The sequence below is a fragment of the Anopheles cruzii genome, chromosome 3 (assembly GCF_943734635.1).
Source record: "Anopheles cruzii chromosome 3, idAnoCruzAS_RS32_06, whole genome shotgun sequence".
Classification (NCBI taxonomy): domain Eukaryota; kingdom Metazoa; phylum Arthropoda; class Insecta; order Diptera; family Culicidae; genus Anopheles; species Anopheles cruzii.
This window is the reverse complement of record NC_069145.1, coordinates 60,750,532-60,773,677: the sequence shown is the minus strand read 5'-3', so window position 1 is coordinate 60,773,677 and position 23,146 is coordinate 60,750,532. Positions and strand designations below refer to the sequence as shown.

The following is a 23,146-nucleotide window of genomic DNA, read 5'->3' as shown; positions in this document are numbered from 1 at the left end:
TAATGGTTCATACCGATATGCCAAAGCGAGAATTTTATTTCTTTCAGAATATTGGCCAAATAGATCTCAAGTCGAATGCAGCAAAGTCAGGGCTTTCTGAAGGCCAACCACTACAGCAAGGATCGCATTAAATGGCTAACAGTTATAAAAATAACATGTGATAACGTTGCATATAAAATCTCAGGCATGGCTATAAGAAACTGTAAGAACTGCATCGCTATAGTTGCACCGAATCCTGACATCCCGTTCGTTTCCGTTCGGTTGCGTTCGGCATGTCCTTCCCTCCTTCCTGGAGTCCCGAAGCCGCGGACACTATAAAAACGAGCCGACGGTGGCCGGAACTCGTCAGTATTAGCGCCATAGTGAGTCCGCGTGGACGGACTGGATCCTGGACGATACGGCACACGATCCTGCGATTGATGGAGGCGCTTGGTTCTACTCGGGGCAGACATTCCATCATGTGAACTGTGTGCACCGCGAAGGAGTGTGTGCGCGCGCGCGTGTGTGTGTGTGCGGGTGAGTGTAGGTGGTTTCGTGGGGCAGCTGTGGGTGGTGGGAGTGGATTTTTCCGGGGAGGGAAACACTGTATGTGTGTGTGAGTGTGTTCTGCGTCAAGGGAAACGTGGCGTGGCCGGCGCAACGAAAACAGATAAACAACCGAAATGAAACATTTGAATCGAACCATGTGCTTCGGTGGCGGGTGGCGGTTAGTGTTGTTAGTGATAGTGCCGTAGTCCCGGAAGTGGCTGTTAGTGGCGGGGTGTTCTGGGTTCTTGCTTAGTGATGGTTAGAGGCTTAGCTGCTTAGTGCTATGGAGCGTCGATACCGGCAGAAACACTCTCTACTTCATTCTCCAATTCGCTTCCTCGATTCAGGCGAGCTCGAACCCTGGCGGAACGAAGCCGTGTACTGTGTAGCGGTCTATGTGTCTATGTGTGTGGATAGGGTAGTAGTGTCTACTCCGTTTTGCTGTGATTCGTGAAAAGAGCGAGAGAAAGCGCCCATCGAAGGAAGGAACCAAAACGGAGAGCTCCAAAATGAGAACTTCAATTGACAGGAGTTGAAAGCGGCGCGCGAATTCCACTGCCCCGAACCAATCTAGTTCAGTCTGGTTCCGTGTTCCACCCTACTCCGGGACCCCTCACCCAGCCCGCCCCATCTGGGGGACAGGTTGTGGTGGCGGCAATGAGGGTTCAACTGTTTTGGGCCGAATGACACAATTTCGCGCCGAAGAGCGTCGACGACGAGTGATGTGCTGTGGCCCAGTATTCCACGTCGAGCCTGGCCCGGCCACGATGGAGTTAACCTGCTTTAAATCGGGCCTCCCAGTCCGATGGAAGGTTCCGACGGAAGAAGAAGTATTGCTGCTGCTGCTGGTGCTGTGCCGTGTCTGCTAGCTTGAGCCACAAGAGGCACCCACCGACACCGGACGCGCCGCCATTTTAGCCATGACGATGGAGACGGATGAACTGAATAGCTGCGGTAGCGGCAGCGACAGTGGTTCCAGCGGGAGTAGCTGCCGGGGCGGTGCTCTCCGCAGTGTCCGCTGCGCCGGAAGCAGCAGTGGAAGTAACAGCGATGCTGGTGCCAGCAGCACCGGCAGTGGCGGCGACAGCACACCGCCCGCGTCGTGCAGCAGTGATAGTGATAAGGCCAGTGATACTAGCAGTAGTCTGTGTAGTGAAAACGATAAGGATAACGAAAGTGAATCGGAGAAGAGCAACGAGCGCAAGAGAAGTGGTGGTTGCAGGGAGGGCAAGGGAGCGAAGGAGGACACTGGCGGGCGGGCTAGCGCGGCGGAGACGGAGAAGGATGCGGGCAAACCGGGCAAAGTTATCGAGGGCAATCTGGGGCCGCTGACAGCGACGGTAAAATTCATCAATCCGTACAAAAACAACTGGATCAATGCCGACCGGTTGAACGAGCTGCGGAAGAAGGTGCAGGATGCGACCAAGCACCACCGGGTGTTTCTGCTGCGCGGATCCTTCCACACCGTGCGCCGGGCGCTGGTGGAGCGCGGCTGGGTCGAGAAGCTGGACGGGTTCCGGGTGAAAGCGCAGGCTTCGACCTCGTCGTCCGGCTTCATCCTGGAGGATCTGGTCTCCCAGCTGCCGGACCGGAAGCCGGGCGAGTCACGCAAGAACCACATCGCCAAGTGCGAGCGCAGCATTATGTCGCGCTTTCTGGAGCACACGCCGATCGATTTCCTGTGGACGGCCCGCCGCGAGAAGGCGGACTGGCTCGATCTGACGAAGAACTCATCGCTAATCATCAACCGGTTCGCGAAGGCCCCGTTTACGACGAAAGAGGGCCTCTGCTCGGCGCTCCACGATTTCCATTGGTTCTACGAGGAGGGCATGTCCGAGACCTACTTTCCGCGGTGCTATAACGTTTGGAACCCGGAGGAGTTGAACGAGTTTGTCGACAACTTCCGGCTGACGGCGTCAATGGGCCTGCTCAAGTGGCTCGTCGAGCGGCATGCGAACGGGGGCCTCGACGCCATCATCGCAGACGATGGCAACGTGCCGAGCACGTGCATCGCGTTCTCGTTGACGCGCTGCAAGGAGTACCTGGACTACTGCCTGCACAACGACATCGACATCGAGGAAGAGCCGAAGGTGTGGGACCACGACTGGGACGTGTTCCTCACGCACCACTACCTGCTCACGCACGAGGACAACCGGATACAGCTGCTCAAGGAGGAGCGGGACGCGGACGCTATCGTCCTCTACCTTGCCGAGGCCAAGTCGGTGCTAGAGCAGATCAAGAGCTACTGGCCACAGTACGCGCTCGATGGCTATCTGAACATCTGGATCGTAAAGCCCGGCAACAAATGCCGCGGCCGGGGCATTCATCTGATGAACAACATCAAGCAAATCATCGCCATGGTCAATCCACCGATTGTCAGCAAAACGCGCTACGTCATCCAGAAGTATATCGGTAAGATGCGGTCGACCCGCGGGCGATGTGAAGGAATGCGTCTAAGCCGCGCCACCTTTGGTGCAGTTTATTTTGCATTCACCCTTATGGCCCGAGGCCGTCCTCAAGGAAATGAATGTGTTGGTATCGCCATAAAGCAATCGTCTATCAGTGAGAGGGTTCCCTGGTTGGGCGCGGACCACCATTAAAAGAACCCTTTTTGCGGAACTTCAAAAGGGGAATTTCGTTTGTTGGTGTTGGCGGCCACTTTGCCCGCTCGATGGGAACTTTCGCCATAGAAACACCGTTTGTTTGCCAGCTGTTTTGATGTATTGTTGTGTGCGTTACCTTTCCGTCTGTGGGGTGCAAGTTTTGCATTCTTGTATGAAGGAATTTGCAGTTCAGCATTCTTCGGAACGCCCAATGCACCAAAAGCAACGCGCATTCCAATTCTTTCATCAGATCTTTAAATCTTGGGATGGAGCTAATGGAATCCATTTCAATGTATAGCCTGCGTTCTGTAAAGCAGTCTTGGAGGGCTCTAGTAACTCTAAAGAACAGTTGATCCAGAAGCTAGCGACCCCCTGGAACCATTGCTTGGCGTCTTGCTACTAATAACTTGCGGAAGCATTATGTCGGACAGAATATCGATCAAATTGAGGTACAATAGTAGCTGCGACTATTAGAAAGTAGACCTAAACAGATTCTGTTAGAAACACATGGGGCCCGACAGGGCCACACTGCGCAGCCACAACGGACCCACTGTTTCACACTTGCCTTTCACTTCTTCCAGAACGTCCCCTCATCATTCACAACACAAAGTTCGACATTCGCCAATGGTTCATGATCACGAGCGTGCAACCGCTGAACATTTGGTTCTACAAGGAAAGCTACCTACGGTTCAGCTCGCAGCAGTACAATCTAATGAACTACCACGAATCGGTGCACCTGACGAACCACGCAATCCAGAAGAAGTACCACAACGCGGTGCGCGATGAGCGGTTGCCGCACGAGAATATGTGGGACTGCCACACGTTCCAGGCGTACCTGCGCCAGATCGACAAGTACGAGCTGTGGTCCGAGCGCATCTACCCGGGCATGCAGAAAGCAATCATCGGCTCGCTGTTGGCCTGCCAGGACAACATGGACCGACGGCCCAACACATTCGAGTTATACGGTGCCGATTTCATGATCACAGAAGACTTTTTCCCATGGCTGATCGAGATCAACTCCAGTCCGGATTTGGCACCGAGCACCAGTGTCACGGCGCGACTCTGCCCGCAGTGCGTGGAGGACACGATCCGAGGTAAGTTACGGGGGGGGCTCTCCGTTCGCCAATCCACGAACCAGCCACTCACCCACGTGGATGCCCTCGCCTCTCCGCAGTGGTTATCGATCGACGAACGGACCCGAACGCCCCGACCGGTTCGTTTGAGCTGATCTACAAGCAAATCATCCCGAAAACTCCGGCCTACATGGGGCTGAACTTGCAGCTGCGAGGTCACCGTATCACGCCCAAGAGCTCCATGAAGAAGGATCGCATGCGCATGCTGCCGCTGAAGCCGGTCCAGAACGTGCTGCAGGTGTCCCGGTTGGCAACGTCGGCGGCAGCCCCCGTCAAGCAGCCTGCTTCGCCGGTCATCATGGACCTGATCGAGTGCATGCAGTTCCGGGACGGGAAGCAGGACGATGAGCTGCTGGGCGGTGGTCGGCTGCGTGGGGCCTGCGGTGTAACGTCCGCCACGCTCTACAAGCGGTCCAACTTCTCGCACAAGTCCACCAACCTGCGGTACGATTTCGAAAAGAAAAAGTCCTACATCATCTCGAAAACGGGCGAACTGTTTCGGCGCAATGGCGGAACCGGCGCCAAGTACCTGACCGACGGTGAAACGTACATCGACAGTGTCGAGGCTTGGGAGCGGGCCACGACCAGCTTCTTCCAGCACAACTTCAACTCCAACACCCTCAGCTCACTCACTGCCAAAGCGCACGAAGCGACGGACAAAGGACAATCGAACGGATGCGAAGGCAAGTCTGGTGGCTCCACCAGCGTTTCCGGGGACTCGAGCGACGAGCCGAGCGATAACAGTCCCGAGAAGCTGCCTCCGGACTCGGTGGAGAACCTTACCGCAGGCGGCCACGCAGCTGGCACCAGTATGAACCCGACGACCGGCTTCCCCACGACGGTACGGTACGGCGGCAAACCATCCGGCGGACGCATGGGGACGACTTCGAACAACTTCTACACCCTCGGGTTTAGTCTGCGGGTTAGGCCGTCCAAACCGGTGCGTCCAACGGCCACCAAGCTGCACCACGCCCTATCGGCCGAGGACCTCTCGGCAGCGTCCGGCACCGACGGCCACCGAACGCACGGACCCGCCGGATACCATCAGCGCTCCAACACTACCGGCCTAGTATCTGGCGCTGGTGGTGGTAGGCCGGACCATAGTGCCGCCATGCTGCAGCCGCCATCGCCATTCTAGCAACCGTGGAGCACCGCCGCCCTGCGCTGCTGGGGCGGAAAGAACGGTGATGACTTTTCTCAGCTACTACAGCTCAAGCCTGTGTCCTGTGCACCCTACGCCACCGGCAACGCTCATCTCGCCACGACCCACCATGCCTTACACCACCCACCGACACCGTCCTTTCCTTCCGTCCTCCCGTCCCACTGGCATACGCGCCTCAATCTGCCTGTCACGCGTGGCCACTGCTTTATGGGCGGCAGCAGCAGCACCAGCAGCAGTACCGCCAGCAGTAACTATGGATACGGCTGCACTGCGAGTAGCAGCGGCGGCCAGTGCAGCAACAGTAACGGCGGCGGAAGTTTTCTCACAGCCAAACGCAAAGCAATCCCTGCCATCACTAACACCACCACAGCCACCAGCACTAACAACACAGCTACCACCGCCAACTTTGGTCCTAGCCACCACGTTCCATGTCGCTCGCTTGCCAAAGGCATTAGCGGTGGCGGCGGCGGCGGCGGCCTCTATAGTGTAAAAAGTAGTAGAACCAATGGTGCCACCTCGACTGCCCGTTTCCACGAAGCGCTTTTCCGCGTGCCTTTGGTGAAAATTGAAGGTTCCACCTTACTTAAACCAAATTGTTTTGTGTTTCAGTAGATTCTAGTGTACTCCGGTTTGCTCGGTGTGTAAGTGTACGAGCGTCACGAGCGAGGGACCCCGGAGCGGTCCGGACCCATCGCTCCCCGGTCGTGCAAGTCGTTGACCGCGCGCAATTATCCCTTATATTACTCTACCTAGTCTAGCCCAAGAAACCGTGTCCGAAAGGAGCGAACTCGTTCCCGTCGTTTGTTGTCGCGATCTGCGCGCGCCCGGAGTGCTGGAGCTGGAGCCGCCGCAGACCAGCTGAGCTGAGAGCAGAGAGCAGAGTAGATAAGAGAAATGCATTTAAAAATTAAATTTGTTACCAGTGATGTATGGGACGATGATCCCGGTGTTGACCTAGCGGACATTACGCTAGAATTGGGCGAGATCGACTATGGCGCGCGGCTGCACGAGCGGTTCGAGCAAGCGCCAGCTCAGCTGACCAAACGGTTCCTCAACGCGCTGCCGGCCGCTTCGTCGGCCGTGCTCGATGCACCGCCCCGTTCGCAGTACAACGATGACCGGTGCCTGTCACCGCTGTCACGACCGTTTCCGGTGCCGAATCCTAACCTCGGCGTCAGTACGTTCCCGCGCATGAAGGCCGCGTTCGACGAGGACGACGACTCGAATCGAACGCCAAAGCATCGGTTCTTCCGCAACTACAGCTTCGATTTTCTGAAACAGAAGCAGCTGAAAGCGAAAATTGCGTCGGCAGCCGAGAAGAAGCACATCTTTTCCATCGTCGGACACTATCCGGCGCTGCGGAAGGCGCTCAAAACACGCCACTGGCTCGAGAAGCAAACGTTTCGGAGTGCCCTGCTGCGCGATCTGTCGCACCACGCGCTGCTGCAGAAGGCGTCCAACGGGAACGAGTACGAGGAGGCGCTGGTGTCGAAGTTTCTCAAACCGTACCTGCCGTACTTTATCTGGCAGCACCGGAACATGCGCGACTGCAAGCAGGACAGGTTCTACGCCCCGTTCCGTAGCCGGATCCACTACGAGCGGCCGTACGACTTTGCCGTCAAGGAGAACCTGATACGGCTGATCAATGCGGCCCACTGGCACCAGGAGGAGGGATTCGCCGTGTTGGATTACCCGCGAACGTATCTGCTCGATACGGAGGACATCATCACGAAGTTCCAGGAAGACTACCAGCTGACGATCGTCAGTAGCTTTCTGTATCACATGTCGAAGCAGCTGGAGTTTACGTTCGACGACGACGGGACGCTGACGACCGATGTGCTGCGGACGGCCATGGCGTATCTGCAGTACCACATGGGTTGCGCCCAGCACGAGGACATCGACCACGAGGAGTTCTGTGAGCCACTGCTGACGCCCGAGAATCGGCACGACATGGAGCGGATACTGGCCGGGGAGCTGCAGTTCCGCAGCATACCGGGCTATGAGGTGCTGTCGCTTGTCGCCCAGGTCAAGAAGCTGGTGCACGAGGCGACGAAAGTGTTCCCGGATATGAAGATCGACGGTATGCGGAACATGTGGATCCTGAAGCCGGGCAATCGGTGTCGCGGCCTCGGCATTATGATCTTCAACGACGACCGCAAACTGCTCGAGCACGTCGATACGAATCCGGACGTCAAGTACGTCGCCCAGAAGTACATCGGTGAGTTTCGTACGATTAGATTCAATAGTAACCGCCATACCGACGCCGTACTTTAATGAACACCACGACAAGTTTATAAAACCAAGATTATCTAACAAACGTCACGGCCCGCCACACAACCCATAAGTTGTGGGGTACCATTTCCAATGCCACCGAAGACCGAAGTTCGGTCGAACACAAATAACGTTCCATTCCGAGTGATAGGTTTCTTGGCTCCGGGCTTCCGAGGCGCTCCGTTACGGCCAACATCACGTAGTTAAATCATACGTTCACTGTCAAGTTTCGACGCGGTCATTATAATCACGATACGCTAACCTTTGAGGTTGGCATTCGGTCGGAAGCGGAAGCTTCGAGCGTCGTACCGTCCGTGGATATAAATAGTACTAAGCGGTTTTTGGTAGTCCGCCTGCTCCGGAAGAACCGCCCATTGCTTTATTGGTACTATCAATCTAACCTGGCCACCACGCTCCGGGCCTTAGGGAGTGGGAAAAATAAATCTCGTAAAACTTTTCCCGTCTTTTACTACCTCGACCAAACGGGAACCAACCGGTTTCGACAACGCGGTCGGTCGGATGGTTTGGCTTGGCGCGTTGTGTGCACCAAGGAGGTCTCCCGAAGCTTCCCATTTCAGCCATTTACTAATTGTTGAAACGGGTCCTGTGCGCCGCTACCCAACAGAAGCCAAGTTTGAACTGATTTCATTACCTGATTATCCATTTTCTTTTATTTTCGGTGGTAATTTCACTGCTTCGTGCGGTCGTGGGGAACCGCATTTAGCTTCTTTTTCCAAATCATTCTCCTTCATCGATCAAGGCGCTTTATCCAATTTTTTTGGGGCGAGCTTTTCTGCCCTGCATTCGGTTCAACCAAGGCAGCGAATTGTGAAGCCCAAAAACGGTCCGACGGAAGCCAACACCGTTCGGAGCCAACAATAGTGCCGGAGCGGAAAAACTGATTCGATTCGGGCTTTAGAACAGTGCTTCCGCTTGGTGCTATTTATGGGACCATAGTCTACGGACATGGGCTAGCCTTCATTGTTGGTCGTTGTTTTATACTAGCTATTTACAATAGAAATCTATTTTTTGACTATATAGAAAATCAGACCAGAATGATGCCCGAAGAAGGTGAAACGATATCGCCATCAAACGGTGCCTTATCCAAACGAGTTGGAAATAGACGTAAAAGCTCCTGGAACTTCTACTTTCGACTTTAGCGGCCGTTCGCAAATAGCAGAACACTAAACAACACAACTTTCCATGCTCCCTCGAAACACTTCCCTGGTAACGGACGGTTCGCGGCGTAGTGTCGCGGCCAATGTCATCATCCTGCTTGTGCCTCACATTGGTCGTTGGCTAAGAATTGAACGTTTTCAGTCCCTGAATTCGGTTGGCTTCAAAACTTCTTCCAGTGAAAGTATTGGCGTAGGGTTTCCGACGCGCAAAAATCCGATCGGCCACTGCAAGACACAGAATGCCAAACAGCACCGTGCTGATAATTTAGCAGGTTGTTTGTTTTAGCTCCATGTTTGTTTGATTAATAGTTCTACGTTGAGTGCATTCCAGCTATTGCGTTATGCTCGACCTGAAGGGGTATCAAAGTTTTTGCTATTTTAAAAGTGGAACATCGACACTTGTCCTTGAAAGGAACGCTAAACTAAAGCCCCATACGGATTGTTGCAATTATTTCAACTCCATTGAAGCCCATCAAATCAGATGACGATTAGTCCTTCATACATCTTTACCATTTATTATTTATTTTTAGCCTTTAGTACATCTTTAGTACTATTATTAGGTATTGGGCTTTAAGTATTTCAAATATCGTTCCAACTTCTATATTTTATGGCTTTTGTGATTACTTTTATGCTTAATTGGCTTCGTTTGTTGCGTGGTACGCTTTTTAATGGAATTCGCTGAACTTTTTCGCTTCGTTTCGACTTTTCGACTTGAGTACCGATGGCGCCTTCGCTCGTTATGAATGGCGCCCATCTACGAGGCACACCCTGCGAACACTTCCTTTATTGAAGGCGGAATAAATTTCATTCCACGCAACATAAACACTGAGCCGGGGAACAGTTGAGTGGAAGACTCCTGATAGTTTATGGCGCTGACGGTGCAATCACCCACAATGTGTTGACCTCCAAAACAGACAGCGCATGCAGTACGACCGCATGGCACGAACCTCGGGGAACATATTGTGTGTGACGGCACGACCACGTGCCGAGGCCTAAGCATACGCGGGTTTTCGTCACGTAACATTTTAATTCCGCATTATGATGTTTGCCGATAATGGCCAAAGGACTGTCTCGTTGAGGCGAGGTTCTGTTTTTCTTCTATGTTTCGTTGCTAGTAAATATTGTCATCTACAAGGACTTTTCGTACACAAGCCAATAGCTTCCAGTTGTTAATTGGTACAAAACTAACGAATTTAATGGAACAGTGTTATCGGCATGAAATCGAAAACAGCCAAGATTGACGGTTGGCTCGAATTGCTTTCTATAAGTGGGCCACCCTAGGGGGTCAGTATCGCGTTGAAGCGCAGCGCAGATAGGATAAACTCGTCGGCACATCGCTACGGCGCAACCAGGTCATGGGTCGTTGTTGTAAGTAATGTGGTGCCTTTGGATGTAATACCGCCACCATTCCGTAGTTACCAGAAACCAGAGTTCGTAGCCCATGGTTTGCCTATCGTCGCCCCGTCTCGGGCCATTTCCGGGTGAAGGTCGACTGTTCGATCCAACAGGTCCTCCCGTGACGCCAGGCCAGCCAGCCAGGCAGGCACTATCCCCGACGATCGTCAATAAAAACAATGTACGCCAGGACACCGTGGGTGGGTTCGCCGCAGAAAGCAAATCGAACGATGGAAGTAGTTTCTTGCATTCACGGATAGCCGTTAAAAAGTGAGACGATATCGTGCCTCCGGGAGTTGATTGGATAATTGGCCTCATTTCTGGTGGTGCAAAAAGTTGTTGCAACGTGGGCGAAAGAAAGAAGTTGGAAAATAGCAAAGTTACCATCCTGGGGTGGGAACGTTCCCTCACCGTGCCATCCATGCCAGGAATCAATTCTGAGATAACAACTTTCGATTACTGTGGCTCAGTGGTCTAGTGTTTTGTTTTCAACTAATCACGCCGCGTATTCCCTGTTCTCGTGTCCCATTTTCTTGAATCGATTTATCTATCCATTAACTAACGGCATCCATTTGTCCCGGCACCATGAAATGAGTTTGCTAGTTAAAAAGATATAATACGAGCCACGGCTCCGGGTTTGTGTGGTTATGGTTTTAGATGTGTTTTATCTACAAGAAAATTGTAGACAGCGCCATGAAGCATCTCAAAAAGCTAAAATGAACTATTGGTTAAAGTAAGGGACACTTATCAGATAATCAATTCAATCAATTAAGTAATTCAATAAAAAAAGGTAAAGTAAGTAAGGAAACTGCTAGTAAAATATGACAAAACGATTCACTTTTCGGAGCAAATGTTTGAACTAAATCAAATCATAGGTGACCACTCCATTCGAACAACGACCAGCACGCCGTATGGATCCATGTTTCAGAAAATAACAGTGTCCTTTCTATATTGTCCACGTCCGTAGAGCGTCCGTTGCTTATCCACAGCACCAAGTTCGACGTGCGCCAGTACTTCCTCATCACCTACACGAACAACCTGCTCAAGGTGTGGATGTACAAGAACTGCTATCTGCGGTTCAGCACGCAGCAGTTCAATCTGGACGACTTCAGCGAGTCGATCCACCTGACCAACTACTCCATCCAAAAGAACTACGTCAAAGAGGTGCGGGACGGTGGGGAAGCGCTGCCAACGTGCAACATGTGGTCACTGCGCCGCTTCCAGGAGCACCTGCAGTCGCTCGACAAAGGCTTCTACTGGGAGCGTAAAATCTACCCCGACATGAAGAAGAACATCCTGGCGATCGTGTGCGCCAGCCTGGACGGCATGAAGATGGAGCGCAACATGTTCGAACTTTACGGGGCAGATTTCATGTTGACGGAGAACTTTCGCACGATGCTGATCGAAATCAACACCAGCCCGGACCTATCGTCGTCGACCGAAGTGACGGCGGTCATCTGTCCCGCGGTGCTCGAAGATCTCGTAAAGGGTAAGAAAGGCTGCTATCGACCAGAATGGCGAGTGCCTTGATGGTTTCTCGTGATCGTTCCAGTGGTCATCGACAATACGAAGGACAAACGGGCGGGAACGGGACAGTTCGAGATGATTCACTCGCTCGAAATACCACGGGTTGCACCGTACGGCTATGGGTTGACGGTGGACGGCCGTTCCCTGCAGTCGAAGCACCGATCGAGGAGCCCGCTGCCTCCACTGGCTGCTGCCTGCCCGGGGCCGACGCCGGCGATCCCTTCCAGTTCGCTGTCGGCGGCCGTGCAGAGTGCACGCAGTATGCAGCCGCCGGTCGCTCCGGGAAGCACCAAACAGCCCTACCGTATAACAGGAACGAGCAGCAGTTCCGGGTCCAGTCGAGGTAGCAAAACATCGCTCACCAATATGCACCTGGAGCGTCCTCGTTCGACGCTGAAGTAGCGCGGCCGCCGGCACAGTCGGTTCCAGTGCCTCGAGCCAAACTCTCTAAATCTCTGCCCTTTTTCTAGCGAAATAGTCTATTTGAAGAGAGGAAATTGTATACATCTCCATGATATAGCTATATTTCTAAATAAAAATTTATGTCGTTATCGGAGCAATGACTTTTTTGTGAGCGCCACAGCCACGGAATCGGGGTTCTTCTTTCCCCTGCCAGACAGCACGTCCAAGGCGAACCGTGCCGAGGCAAGAAGCAACAGTAACAGTTTTGGGAGTTTAAAATTATCTTGGAACACGCATCACGGATCGCCGGAAGCGGCCCATTTCTTCAATGCGCCACTCGGTAGCATGACACGGTGTAATGATAATCACAAAGAATTACTCAAAACTTACAAATACCAAGTCTATAACCTACGAAGCTCCCCATCGAAACAAGAACGGGACGTCGATCCGGTGAAAACCCGGGGCTCTGGGGTAAACTTCCGCTGTTGCTAAGACGTAACGAAGGGTAACTCACTGCCAGCGTCACCATCGGTTCGGGCTTATCGGATCAGCGAGGTTCCCACAGCGACGAAAGTCACCAATTCCGGAAGTACGCCGATTATCCCGCCCTACCTTATTGTGCCAAAGTTTTCCCAGGAAAGTAGCTGGATACTGACGTGCGGAATAGTTTTGGAAGTTGTTTTTTTTAATTTGGAAAATGTGTTTTAGAAATTAGGTTACCTTTTTTGCCTGGCTTTCTTTCGCTCCCGTTTACGACGGTTGAACGCGCTAGAAGTTGTAAACGTTTTGGCCAAAAAGCACCCCAAACTTTGGGTGGCGGAATGGCCGGTGTTGATTCCGTTAACGCGCGCGCACACAACGGCGAAGCGGAAAGTTTTGGTGTTTGACTGTGTCCTGAATGTGGAATCATACGATTCGTGCGATGTATAAAAGGAAACACTTTAATGGGATTGTTAAATTGTTAAGTTCTTTTAAAAAGGCACTTCTTTTCGACAGGGTTCAGTCGAAAACGGTTCTTTCAAATTTTTGCTAATAAATCTCTTTCGATTAAAGGGAGAAAAATCTTTCGCCGAAATTTATTTCATAATGTATTATCTTTCGTGATTCCCAGGACACGTCCGAGCTGTGCGAGTTACGATCGTCCTCAAACCTCGCAATGCGCCTTGAATCGCACTACTACGTCCTCCAGACGGAGAACTACATTTGGGTTACACTGGCATTGTCGGACTTGGCAATGGAATAACGATGGATAAATATTGCTTTTTGAACCCTCGGTTTAGTTGCTTCACGATTGTTTCGTTATGCTGATAACATAGATAACATAGAACGCTAGTTTTGAAGGATCTTCGAAAGCAAATCGAATACAAGCCCTATTATACAGAAGTGGTAAGCAAGCATCCAAACCACATATAAAAGAAAACAAAAAAAGGTTAAATGTGCGTGTGTCTGCAAGGTCTGTGAGTAGAAGAATCGCAGCAGAGCAGCAAGCGCCATTATGTTGAAAATAATGTTAAAAACAACTTCTACAAGAAGTAACACACGACGTCAAGGAAGAGAGGACATCTCCAAGCAGTTACCCAAGATGGAGAGATCGGTATCGATCGTATCACAACCGATTTAAGAAATGGAAGAAACCGTAGATCGCGATACGCGATCTATGTGTCCGATCAGCTCGGTGCCGGCACCCTCACTATCTGGCGATGGTGCAACAAGCACGGGCACGTTTCTTACATCTAGAGCCAAACAAGATCGATCTAGTACTAAAACCGATTTCGATGTGACTTTACAGGGAAAATGAGGGAAACCGTATGCGGTCGAAATCGAATCGTACCTCATTAGGGGTACGAGTGGATTTGTCCCATTTAATGCCATAATCACACTGAAAAATGCTTTCCGTCGCAGTACCGACCCTTACTGAATGAGCATTGTTGTTAAAGATTCCTAAAACTTCTTCTACCATCGTTTGCCTACAACGTACATCGAATGACACCAACGGAAGAAGAAAAACCCGGAACTGGGAAGAGGATAAAGGGTGTCGGGAAGAGAGCATCACCGATTCACTAGACGCCCGGTTTAAGAGAGAACGACAGTTTCGGTCGCGAATTGTTCTTGCCGAGAATCATCTTTTGTTCATCTCTGTTGCGCTTCTCTTGCTCTTTGCGCATCTTTTGACGCTCTTCGTCCATCTTTCTTTGCTCTTCGATAATCGCCAGACGATCTTCGGCCTGCGGGAATGGAAGAAAAACAAGTCATAAAGACATACGGCATACGGATTGGTAACTAATTAATCGATTTACTTACCAGCTTTCGTTGAGCTTCCTCGATTTTGCGATTATTTTCCGCGATAATATTCTCAAGTTCCTGGCGCTTTTTAAGCTCTTCCTCCTATAAGAACGAAAACCACGATTAGTACTACCGCCTAGGAAGTGGATCGCACTCGTCGCGATCGATCGATCGACAGCAACACAACACAGCGGCACCAACGACGACGATTCACGGTACGACGAATACGACACGACGATGAGAAGGACAAATCGTAAGGACAAACGGCGAAAGAGTCGATCTGTCTGCGTTACGAGAGCTTGACTTTGCCGGGGGATCGAATCATGTTCGGTGGACACTAAGGGGGAAGGTGGAAGAAAAGGCTACAACACTACAACCGCGCATGTCAGGTTGTTATCCTCGTGCTTCGGCACTCATTCGTGGCGGTGGTTTTCACCGTTGGTTTAGAAATGAAAGAAAAGCAAACCATATTCTACATACGTTAGCAATTTGGTCAATTTTCTTCATTTTTAGTGGAAGCTAACGGGCGCCTATCATTGGTATCAGTGTGCACACATCTCAGTTACAACTGGTGCAAGCGACGCGTCCGTTTCCTTCGTTCCTCGGTGCAATTCCGGCAACTGGACAGCAAGTGGGAATGAAAAGTCTATCGGGAATTGCTCTGGTTCAGCTTGCGACCACAACTCGTTTATGTACACTTTTATGACTAAATCAAAATAAAGACGTTGATTATTGAAGGACGAGATGGTCGCCGGACGGAACAAATGACCGGGATAGCGGCAAGTTACACTTTCACTTTTACGATAAAACGATAATGTCGGATTAAAGGTATCGGAAGACAATCGGGGCGCAATAATAATAACTCTCAAACCGGCCGCCATCTGCACACAGGTAAAGGACACACTGGAAGGTGAGCAAAGGGCACCTGGCCCCACCGTCGAAATCTTGCGTCGAACTCGCGGCGCTAGCATGTGAGTGTCTGCTTGTGCTGTATCGGGAAGTTTGGCTCACAATCGCAAACAGAAAATTGCATCGTGACGAATCTAACGTTCGTTCAACCATCTGCCTGGGCGGTCACCAGAAACCAACGCGGCTAAGGCCACTTGATCCGCACAGTGTTCAACTGTTTTAACGTAATGTCGTCCGGTGCTTCTTCTGCCGCTACTAATTGACCCGTGACACACGATCCGCCCATTTGCCCGTGAGATGCTTAACTATGGTGGGACGCTCTTTTGAGTAAAACTTACGCACTTTAAGGGCCCTTCTTCGCTTCGCTGGCATCGAACATCTTGACCACATCGGCTCTCTTGCCTCTCAATGCTTCCTCTCTTCATGGCCCTGCTCCAGTAATACTCCTGTGTTCTCAAGCGGGCACACCTTTTATGGGGAAGCTTGTGTGTACAATTTTAATATTTTTTGTTGATTTCAAGAAAATGTACGGAAAACCTCGTATTGCTTGCGTTTACCAGAAGTGACACCACGGTGATGGCTTTATTTTGACGTTAATTGAAACCATTGCCACAATACTCGGTTGGACCGTGTTTTGACGAGAAATAGCATAGCGTTACTACCATTCGATGATGGCAACCCGGGACATACTCGAGCCCAAAAGTAAAACCAAGTAGTAAGTACAGTAATGGCCACAAAGCATAGTCACGGATTCGTCCGTGATCACACTTGCCGTCTTCACACGTCATGGCAGTGACTTCCCATTCAACTCAGTGCGGCATACAGTTGACAAAACACTCCATATTCCAACAAAGCACAGTACGATCGCGCTGGCATCATCGGTGTTGTTGCCGGAGAGCCACTAAAGCGCCGGTTCGGTATAATCGGTTGAATTATTGTCGGCAAACGTATGGCACCGAACGGTTCTGACCGGCGTACGGTCAGCAAAAAGGTGACATTTCCACTGTCCACATTTCATCAACCGCAGCGATATCGGTTATCGGTCAACATAATCAACATCCGGTAGGATCTTATGAATGGAACGCTTACCTCTCGACGCCGTTCCTCTTCCCGTGCCTGCTCCCTTCGCTTTTCCAGCTCGAGCATCATTTCCTGCTCCATCTGCTTCTTGGCGGCCTCCACGCGCCGCTGCACCTCCAGCTCTATCTCATCCTTGCGCTTTTCTAGCTCTTCCTCAACGCGCTTCTTTACCAGCAGCTCGATCCGTTTCGCTGCCTCTTCTTCGATCATCTGCAACAACGAAACAACGTCAAGGCAAGCGATATGGGGCAAACGGCTGGACGCCGGGTCACCTTTTGCTCTGCTTCCTTCTGTCTCCTCTGACGCTCCATTTCCGCCAACCGCTCCACCTCGGTCAGCTTCCGGCTGCGGGAGCTCTTTTTGTGATGGTGCCGGGAAGCACTGTTTGACACATCGCTGCTACTGTCGGACGATTCCGAAATCGATCGTTTTCTGTGGGCGCATGAAAAACGGGTGGGAAGTGCCGCGCACCGGAACGTATCCCGGCGGATTGTGGCACAGAAAAGAGAGAGAAAAAAGACAAAAGGCTCCGTTAGTTGGACGTTGGGCGAAACCTTTTTAAGCGGTCCGTGAAAGAGTGTAGATGTTTCGTTCTTCATCTCTACTGAGGACCGCTGAGCTACTGAGTGGAGCACGATCTTCAACATCGTAAGTGAACTGAGAGGATCTGCCATTTTATTTTTAGCAACAAACCGACTTGTGATCCTCTAGCGGCGGCCGGAACTGCCTGGACCTCCGAAGTAGCGTCGTCCTTCATTCACTCCGTTAACATGCATTCATCATCTCAAACATTCTTCGGTGATCGTACCGATCGGACGGCGATCCTGTAGCCCCTCCCCCGGCCAGGCTGACATTGTTGCAACTGTCTATAGTGATATTTACTGTTTTACGAAGACTACCTACGCGTGGGATGGGTTTGTACACTTTTGACTCATTGTGGATCCGGAGCATGTGCGATCGGTGATCTTCTCGGTTTGCTCGAACTGGAACATAGTTCAGCAGCGGCAGCTCCTGAAAATGTTGCGAACCGGTTTTCTCGCGCAGTGTGCGTTCTATTGATAACATGATGATGGTGTTTTGTGGGTGTGTCGGGTACGAGGGAACGAAAAATCGATTTCTCGATTCTCGTCGGTTTGGTGCTCATTCCACGCGAACAATTTTTCGTTCACCACGGTCGAGACCTAATGGAGGATTGTTATCGGAGTGGGATTGGATTAGGCGTTCGCAGTCACACGGAGGCAAAAGGAAAGGCAAAACAAAACAACGTAATAGATAAGAAGCGTCGGTAGGAACTCGTAGGAAGGGAGGGGTGGTTGAAGCAGTCGATGGAAGAATGCATCGCACGGGAGCAGGCACAAAATCCTATTTGATTAAATGGAAGGTAACTGAAGCTCATCGCAGGGCCACCCGATCCAGCCGGATCAGCCGTGGCCCAAATGCGCTGAAGCATTCTGCAGGGCAATTTACCTGGACTTGGAGCTGCGCTCTCGGTATTTATCGTAGCTGCTGCGGTGATGGTGGTCGTGTTTGCTGTGGGAGGACGATCGAGATTTGCTCCGCTTGCGGTGTTTGCTCTTGTGCTTTTTGGGCGACCGACTACGAGATCGTGAGCGGCCCATGGTCGGAAGAACAACACAACACAGGAATTTAAGGGTTTCTGTTGCGTGATTTTCGCGTGTGAAAATCTTAAAACGAGGCTTCGCTGCGTTCCTGATTTGACAGCGGCAATCGAAAATTTGTGACAGCCGTGAAGAACGTTCCTAAAAAATAATAATAATAATAATAATAATAATAAATAATAATTCTAGTGTCAAAAAGATGTAAACAACGCCGTTTGACGGACAGATGGCTATACCGACTTTAGCGCCATCTAGTTGTCAAAACTGAGACTATATGAATTGGGAACGAACTCTCTTAAATTTTAGGGAGGGGGTTCCATCTCTCAATTTAGAGCAACTTTTCAAAGTGAATCTTTGGATCGGTACTGTGACCAAACCCAGATCTCCCAGACCCCGGATCTCTTTTAAGGTCTCCGGGACGTCCTCTATTGAATTCCGTGGGGTGAAAATTTTGGACCACGTGGTCGGTTTCTTCTCTCGAGTTAACGCAAAAAAATCGTATTTTGTTGAAAATATCGTGAAAATTTCGTTTAAAATCATCATCCGCTGTTCCTGTTCTATCACTCAACCGCTCTTCTATCTTTTCACTTTGGTGGCAGCGTGGATAATCTAACGCGCAAAGGTTTCATTGCTGCTGCAGAAATGGAATGCAACATGGAATCTGCATGGAGAATTATCCAAAAAATAGCATAAGTTAGAGTTAAAAAGGAAAACTTATCGAAAAAGATAATTAAATTATCTTTCCAAATGCTGGTTACAAATACCTGGCGGACTCACAGCAGGAACGTTATGCCGGCGGAATGGCGGAAAGCGAAATGGAGAAATCCGGAAAAAATATACACAACATAACAACAGTTGGATGATTCGCCAAATCACTATCATTGAGCGTCGTGCTGGATGGTTTCTAATTCGAATCAATGATCGAAATCCCACCCTCTTGATGATCAGGCGCTGCCATCTCAACCTGATGGCGGCAATCGCGCCGGGATATCGATCTAGTGAAATTTCGTTCCAATCAAAACTCAACCTCTCGGCAACCTCCGGTCCGGCCGACAGCCTCGTCCTTGCCGCGCAGCACGGCCCCTGGTCAACCCGTCCGGCGCAACAGTTTGGGGTTGTGGCCGGCAGTAATTAATAGATGAGGTAGTGCTTTTTCTCTAATCCCGCTGTCAATTTCCTTCCTTTTCTACTCGTCGACGTCGACGAGCGGTATATTTTCCTTCTTATCATCTCTCATCGCATTTCTTCACCCCTGGTCGGCCGGCCAAAGGGACGGCAGTGTAAACGTTTGCCTCATACGGACCGATCGCCGCTCGAGCCGATCACATGTTGCGATCGGCTTGCGAGGCGATAATTTCAATTTGACTGCCCATCGGTCGGCGCTCCAGGGCGGAGACGATGGAACGGGGCTGGTCCTGGGGCCATCGCCTAGAGCCTCCGCGAGTTAATTGGAAGGTGTGATAGTTAACGCACCGGTTCGCGCCGAAAATCGTGCCCTTTCCTCGGGTCCGACAAGTTCGTGGACGTAGTTTATTTTTGTGTACTCCACCGAATAAGCTGCCGCGGTCCGTCCGGTCTGTCACTACTTGGACGTGGGAAATCGCAATCAAACAATCATTATAGCCAGATCGATTTCATACTTTTAATATTTTCTATGGAATAAGCGTGAAGAAGATTGAGGATGGAAGATTTTGGATGTCGTATAGTAAATGTTTTTGTTGCCCCATTTTACTGTTTGATTTATTGCTGCATTGCCCTTAATACAAAGCTGCACATATTTTTAAACTAATTGCAAAATCGGTGCTTAAATTAAGTAAACAGTTGAACCGAATACATTACCAGCGGAAAAGAAATCGGCCAAAACAAAACGGCGGACGACATCTGGAGAAAAGCAACTTTAATAACTTTCGACAGCGACGCGTCGGTCGAGGTTCGCTCGGCGGTAAAGTTACGGCCATCCCTGCGCGCCAGGTTGCAGGTTGTAATCTGCAAGCGAGTGGGATTGTTTCGTCTGTTTTTACCGTGGACACCTCGTCCGTCCGTCCGTGTCCTGCGTTGCTCACCCGCGCAGTGTGTCATGCAGATCGAATCGATCCACCTGTGCCGAGCCAACATATTGCCACTTTTGGCCCCGTCGAACCCCGCGGCGGAGGAACCCGTCGGAAGCGCTCGCTTCACGCCGAGCAAACGCATGCCAAAAACCAACGAACATCGGAGGAGGTGGTCGAGCCTTGCAGCATCCTGCATGCGGACGGTGAGATCGGGCCCAAAGCACCGGCCAGAAGAAATCGCAGGCGCAAGGAAGTCGGATGCCCGGCAAAGGTAAAGACGATGACGAAGACGAAAACAGCGACGATGGCGACCATGACAAAGTAAGTAAACCACATGGCGAGACGTACTGAGAGAGAGAGAGACAGAGAGAGAAAGAGAGAGAAAGAGAGAGATATCCAACTGTTTGTCACGATGAATTAATACCCACGGCGAAGGTGATAAATTATACTCCGAACTCGACGTGAGGTTCCTCCATCTCCCGGTGCTGCTGTCACGACCCGGATCCGTCCTCCGTAGCCCCGTTGTCTCGTTGCCCCGGTGTCGAGTCCCCGGTGGGATAGTTTTCGATCGGTAGAGAGTTCCCGATCGTGGACACGCCGTTCCCGGGCGGGCTCGGCGCGGCAGTGGAAGCGGACATCCATCATGTCGAGCAACATGACGAACGTCGCCGAAACTTTACAGCACACCGGTACGTCGTCGAAGGTGTTGTCAAAACTTGAGAGAATCACTCTCCGGAAGTGGAGCACAACCGCCAAACTCAAAACCAACATGGCTTGATGGAACACAGGACCCATCATCACCCCATGACGCGCGAGTCCCGAGTGCTGTGTTGGACCAATTTGTAAGTTCAGAGTGCATGGAATCTCTTCCGGAAGGGTTTGGCCGGATGTGGCCGATACAGACAGTACAAAGATGCCTAGGTTCTCAGCAAAGGTATATGGTTCTTGTATTTTGCTTTAAAAAGTTTCAGTGTCTATATTATGGCGTAAGGGCAGTGAATCAAATTGATTTATAATTACAGCTAAATTGCAGATCGAGAATGGGGTAAGAGTGTATGACCTAGACAACGGTTCCGTAAGCATTGCATAACCCTATCATTGATTCTTCTCTATCTCATCGATAGTTCGATAGACTGACCTCGATTAGGCATTAGAAGTCCAATATTACAGGATCATTAGAAGTCCAATCGAAAGGATCTTTAGATGGACAAATTAAGCCTTCGAAAAATTAACCCTGTACAGGGCAGCTTGAAACCCCTTGAAATGAAAATGTAATATCAGTATCACATCTGAATGGGGTTTCTTATGGGGATTCTAAAAACTTCGCTTAATCGGAAGTCGATGTTTTGAAGGTAGCACCAGGCATATGTTTGTAAGAGTTACTCAACTCTACGAGTATATAAAAAAATCCTGAAACGATTATAAATATTACACAAAATCCCAATTATTGTTCGGATATCTGGCTGAGATTCTGATCTTTTGAGCTTGCTGCACTTTGACGACATAGGTTTTGGATGACTTTTATTTAGTTTGAGTAGTGTACCACCCTGTAGTGTTGCCAAGGTGCATGCGGCGCTCAGTTTCTACGGTGACGGTGTTGGCAGATAAAAGTTGGCCCCGCAGAACACACGGCGGAACGGCGGTGGCCGAGATTGGCGCAGTTTTGCGGTGACGGTAGGGATGGGCTATAAATTTGAAACCTTACACTTTTACAGTTGCCGATCACTGCTGATCGTCGCTGATCGCTGGTCGCTTCCGACTGCGGTTCGGGGGCTGCCGTAAAGCGATCGCTCACGCTCCCATCCAGCTGCGATGCAATATACCACCAACAGCCTAGAATCCATCACCGGCCGGTAGTTTTATCGCCGAGACGTGGTGGTGCTGCCAGGGTTCAAGATCAAGATCCAGCCAGCTCGCCGAGCCGAGCGGGCTGTTGGGCAGGGCGCAGGAAATATTATGCCACGAAGAGGATCACTCATAATCCTCGTAATTGAATACTCTGCGTTAAACATATAAATCGTCTGTCGGCCGGCATGGGATGGAATTATTTTATGAGTTTGGACACGGCCGCGACGCGATCGCGAGATTATGCTTGCCGAATGTCTTACCAGTCAAGCAGGAGGTGTGTGGAACGTGTCATCTACTGTAAACGGGCCTATTAGTCGTGTGGGACGTTGCATTCCTTGGTCAACACACTGCCCCGTAGTCAACCAAAAACAAAATTTCGTCTCTTTAGGGCAATGATCATTCCATTAACAGACCACTTCGAGAGCCTTTCATAACCGGGAGCTCAATTCCACTAGTTTGCAGGCTAGCTCAACGGGAAACAATTATTTAGTTCCGTTACACTAATTTATACCGTAAAATCAGCGACAAATGATAAAATACTGTTCGACGTTGTGCGAAACAAAACTGCTGAGCCAAAGTCTATCCATTCTCGGCCAACCCAAAAAGAACGATACATTAAAGCAAAGCAAGTAAACCCAACTCATGGCGCGTACTACAGCGGGCGATATAAAATAATGAATTATTTATTCCCGCGAAGGCCCCCGGGGTGTGTTCCATCGTTTCACGGCTTGCGGGAAAAATTGGGCAGATATGACATTTTTAGTAGCACTACATTACTTACGCCCATTTATCAGCCGTTGGGGTTGGCTCCGAAAATAATATTCCACAACCTCGTCCAGTTCATTCAATAGGCCACGAACTGCCCGCTGGCTGGCTGGTCCCCGAAAGGGGCATATTTCATAAAAGTGTATGGAAAACAATTGACTCCAGGTATTGAGCCATTTTATTTTCCGATAAGTATTTCAATAATATCCTTGCCACCCAATATCTGCACCATAGTCCTCGCGTTCGTCAGAAAAAATACTGAAAATCCTGTGAACAAAACTGGGAGCTGTACATTTTTTTCCGACCAACCAACCAATACACTGAGATCCTTTGGGGTCCTCTGGGGACGGCAGACGGCGGCTAGGTGAGGTTGGGTGCGACTCGTTGTTTTT

At 50.6% G+C, this 23,146-nt stretch overlaps 3 protein-coding genes across 3 annotated transcripts; 2 read left to right on the top strand and 1 right to left on the bottom strand.

Moving 5' to 3' along the window:
* Positions 1–1,448: 1,448 nt before the first annotated feature.
* LOC128270724 (tubulin glycylase 3A) lies at positions 1,449–5,402 on the top strand. Its single transcript, XM_053008139.1, has 4 exons — positions 1,449–1,763; positions 1,812–2,940; positions 3,713–4,225; positions 4,306–5,402. Exons 1-4 carry the CDS (start codon positions 1,449–1,451, stop codon positions 5,400–5,402), a joined length of 3,054 nt encoding a protein of 1,017 aa, XP_052864099.1.
* A 918-nt stretch (positions 5,403–6,320) lies between these two features.
* LOC128274200 (tubulin glycylase 3B) lies at positions 6,321–12,199 on the top strand. Its single transcript, XM_053012310.1, has 3 exons — positions 6,321–7,644; positions 11,238–11,759; positions 11,823–12,199. The coding sequence occupies exons 1-3, from the start codon at positions 6,321–6,323 to the stop codon at positions 12,197–12,199; spliced, it is 2,223 nt and encodes a 740-aa protein (XP_052868270.1).
* Positions 12,200–13,258: 1,059 nt separating this feature from the next.
* Positions 13,259–18,167, bottom strand: LOC128275690 (UPF0430 protein CG31712). Its single transcript, XM_053014278.1, has 5 exons — positions 17,939–18,167; positions 16,744–16,903; positions 16,481–16,681; positions 14,501–14,584; positions 13,259–14,424 (listed from the first exon to the last, which is right to left on the bottom strand). Exons 1-5 carry the CDS (start codon positions 18,088–18,090, stop codon positions 14,260–14,262), a joined length of 762 nt encoding a protein of 253 aa, XP_052870238.1. The 5' UTR covers positions 18,091–18,167; the 3' UTR covers positions 13,259–14,259.
* Positions 18,168–23,146: the final 4,979 nt, after the last annotated feature.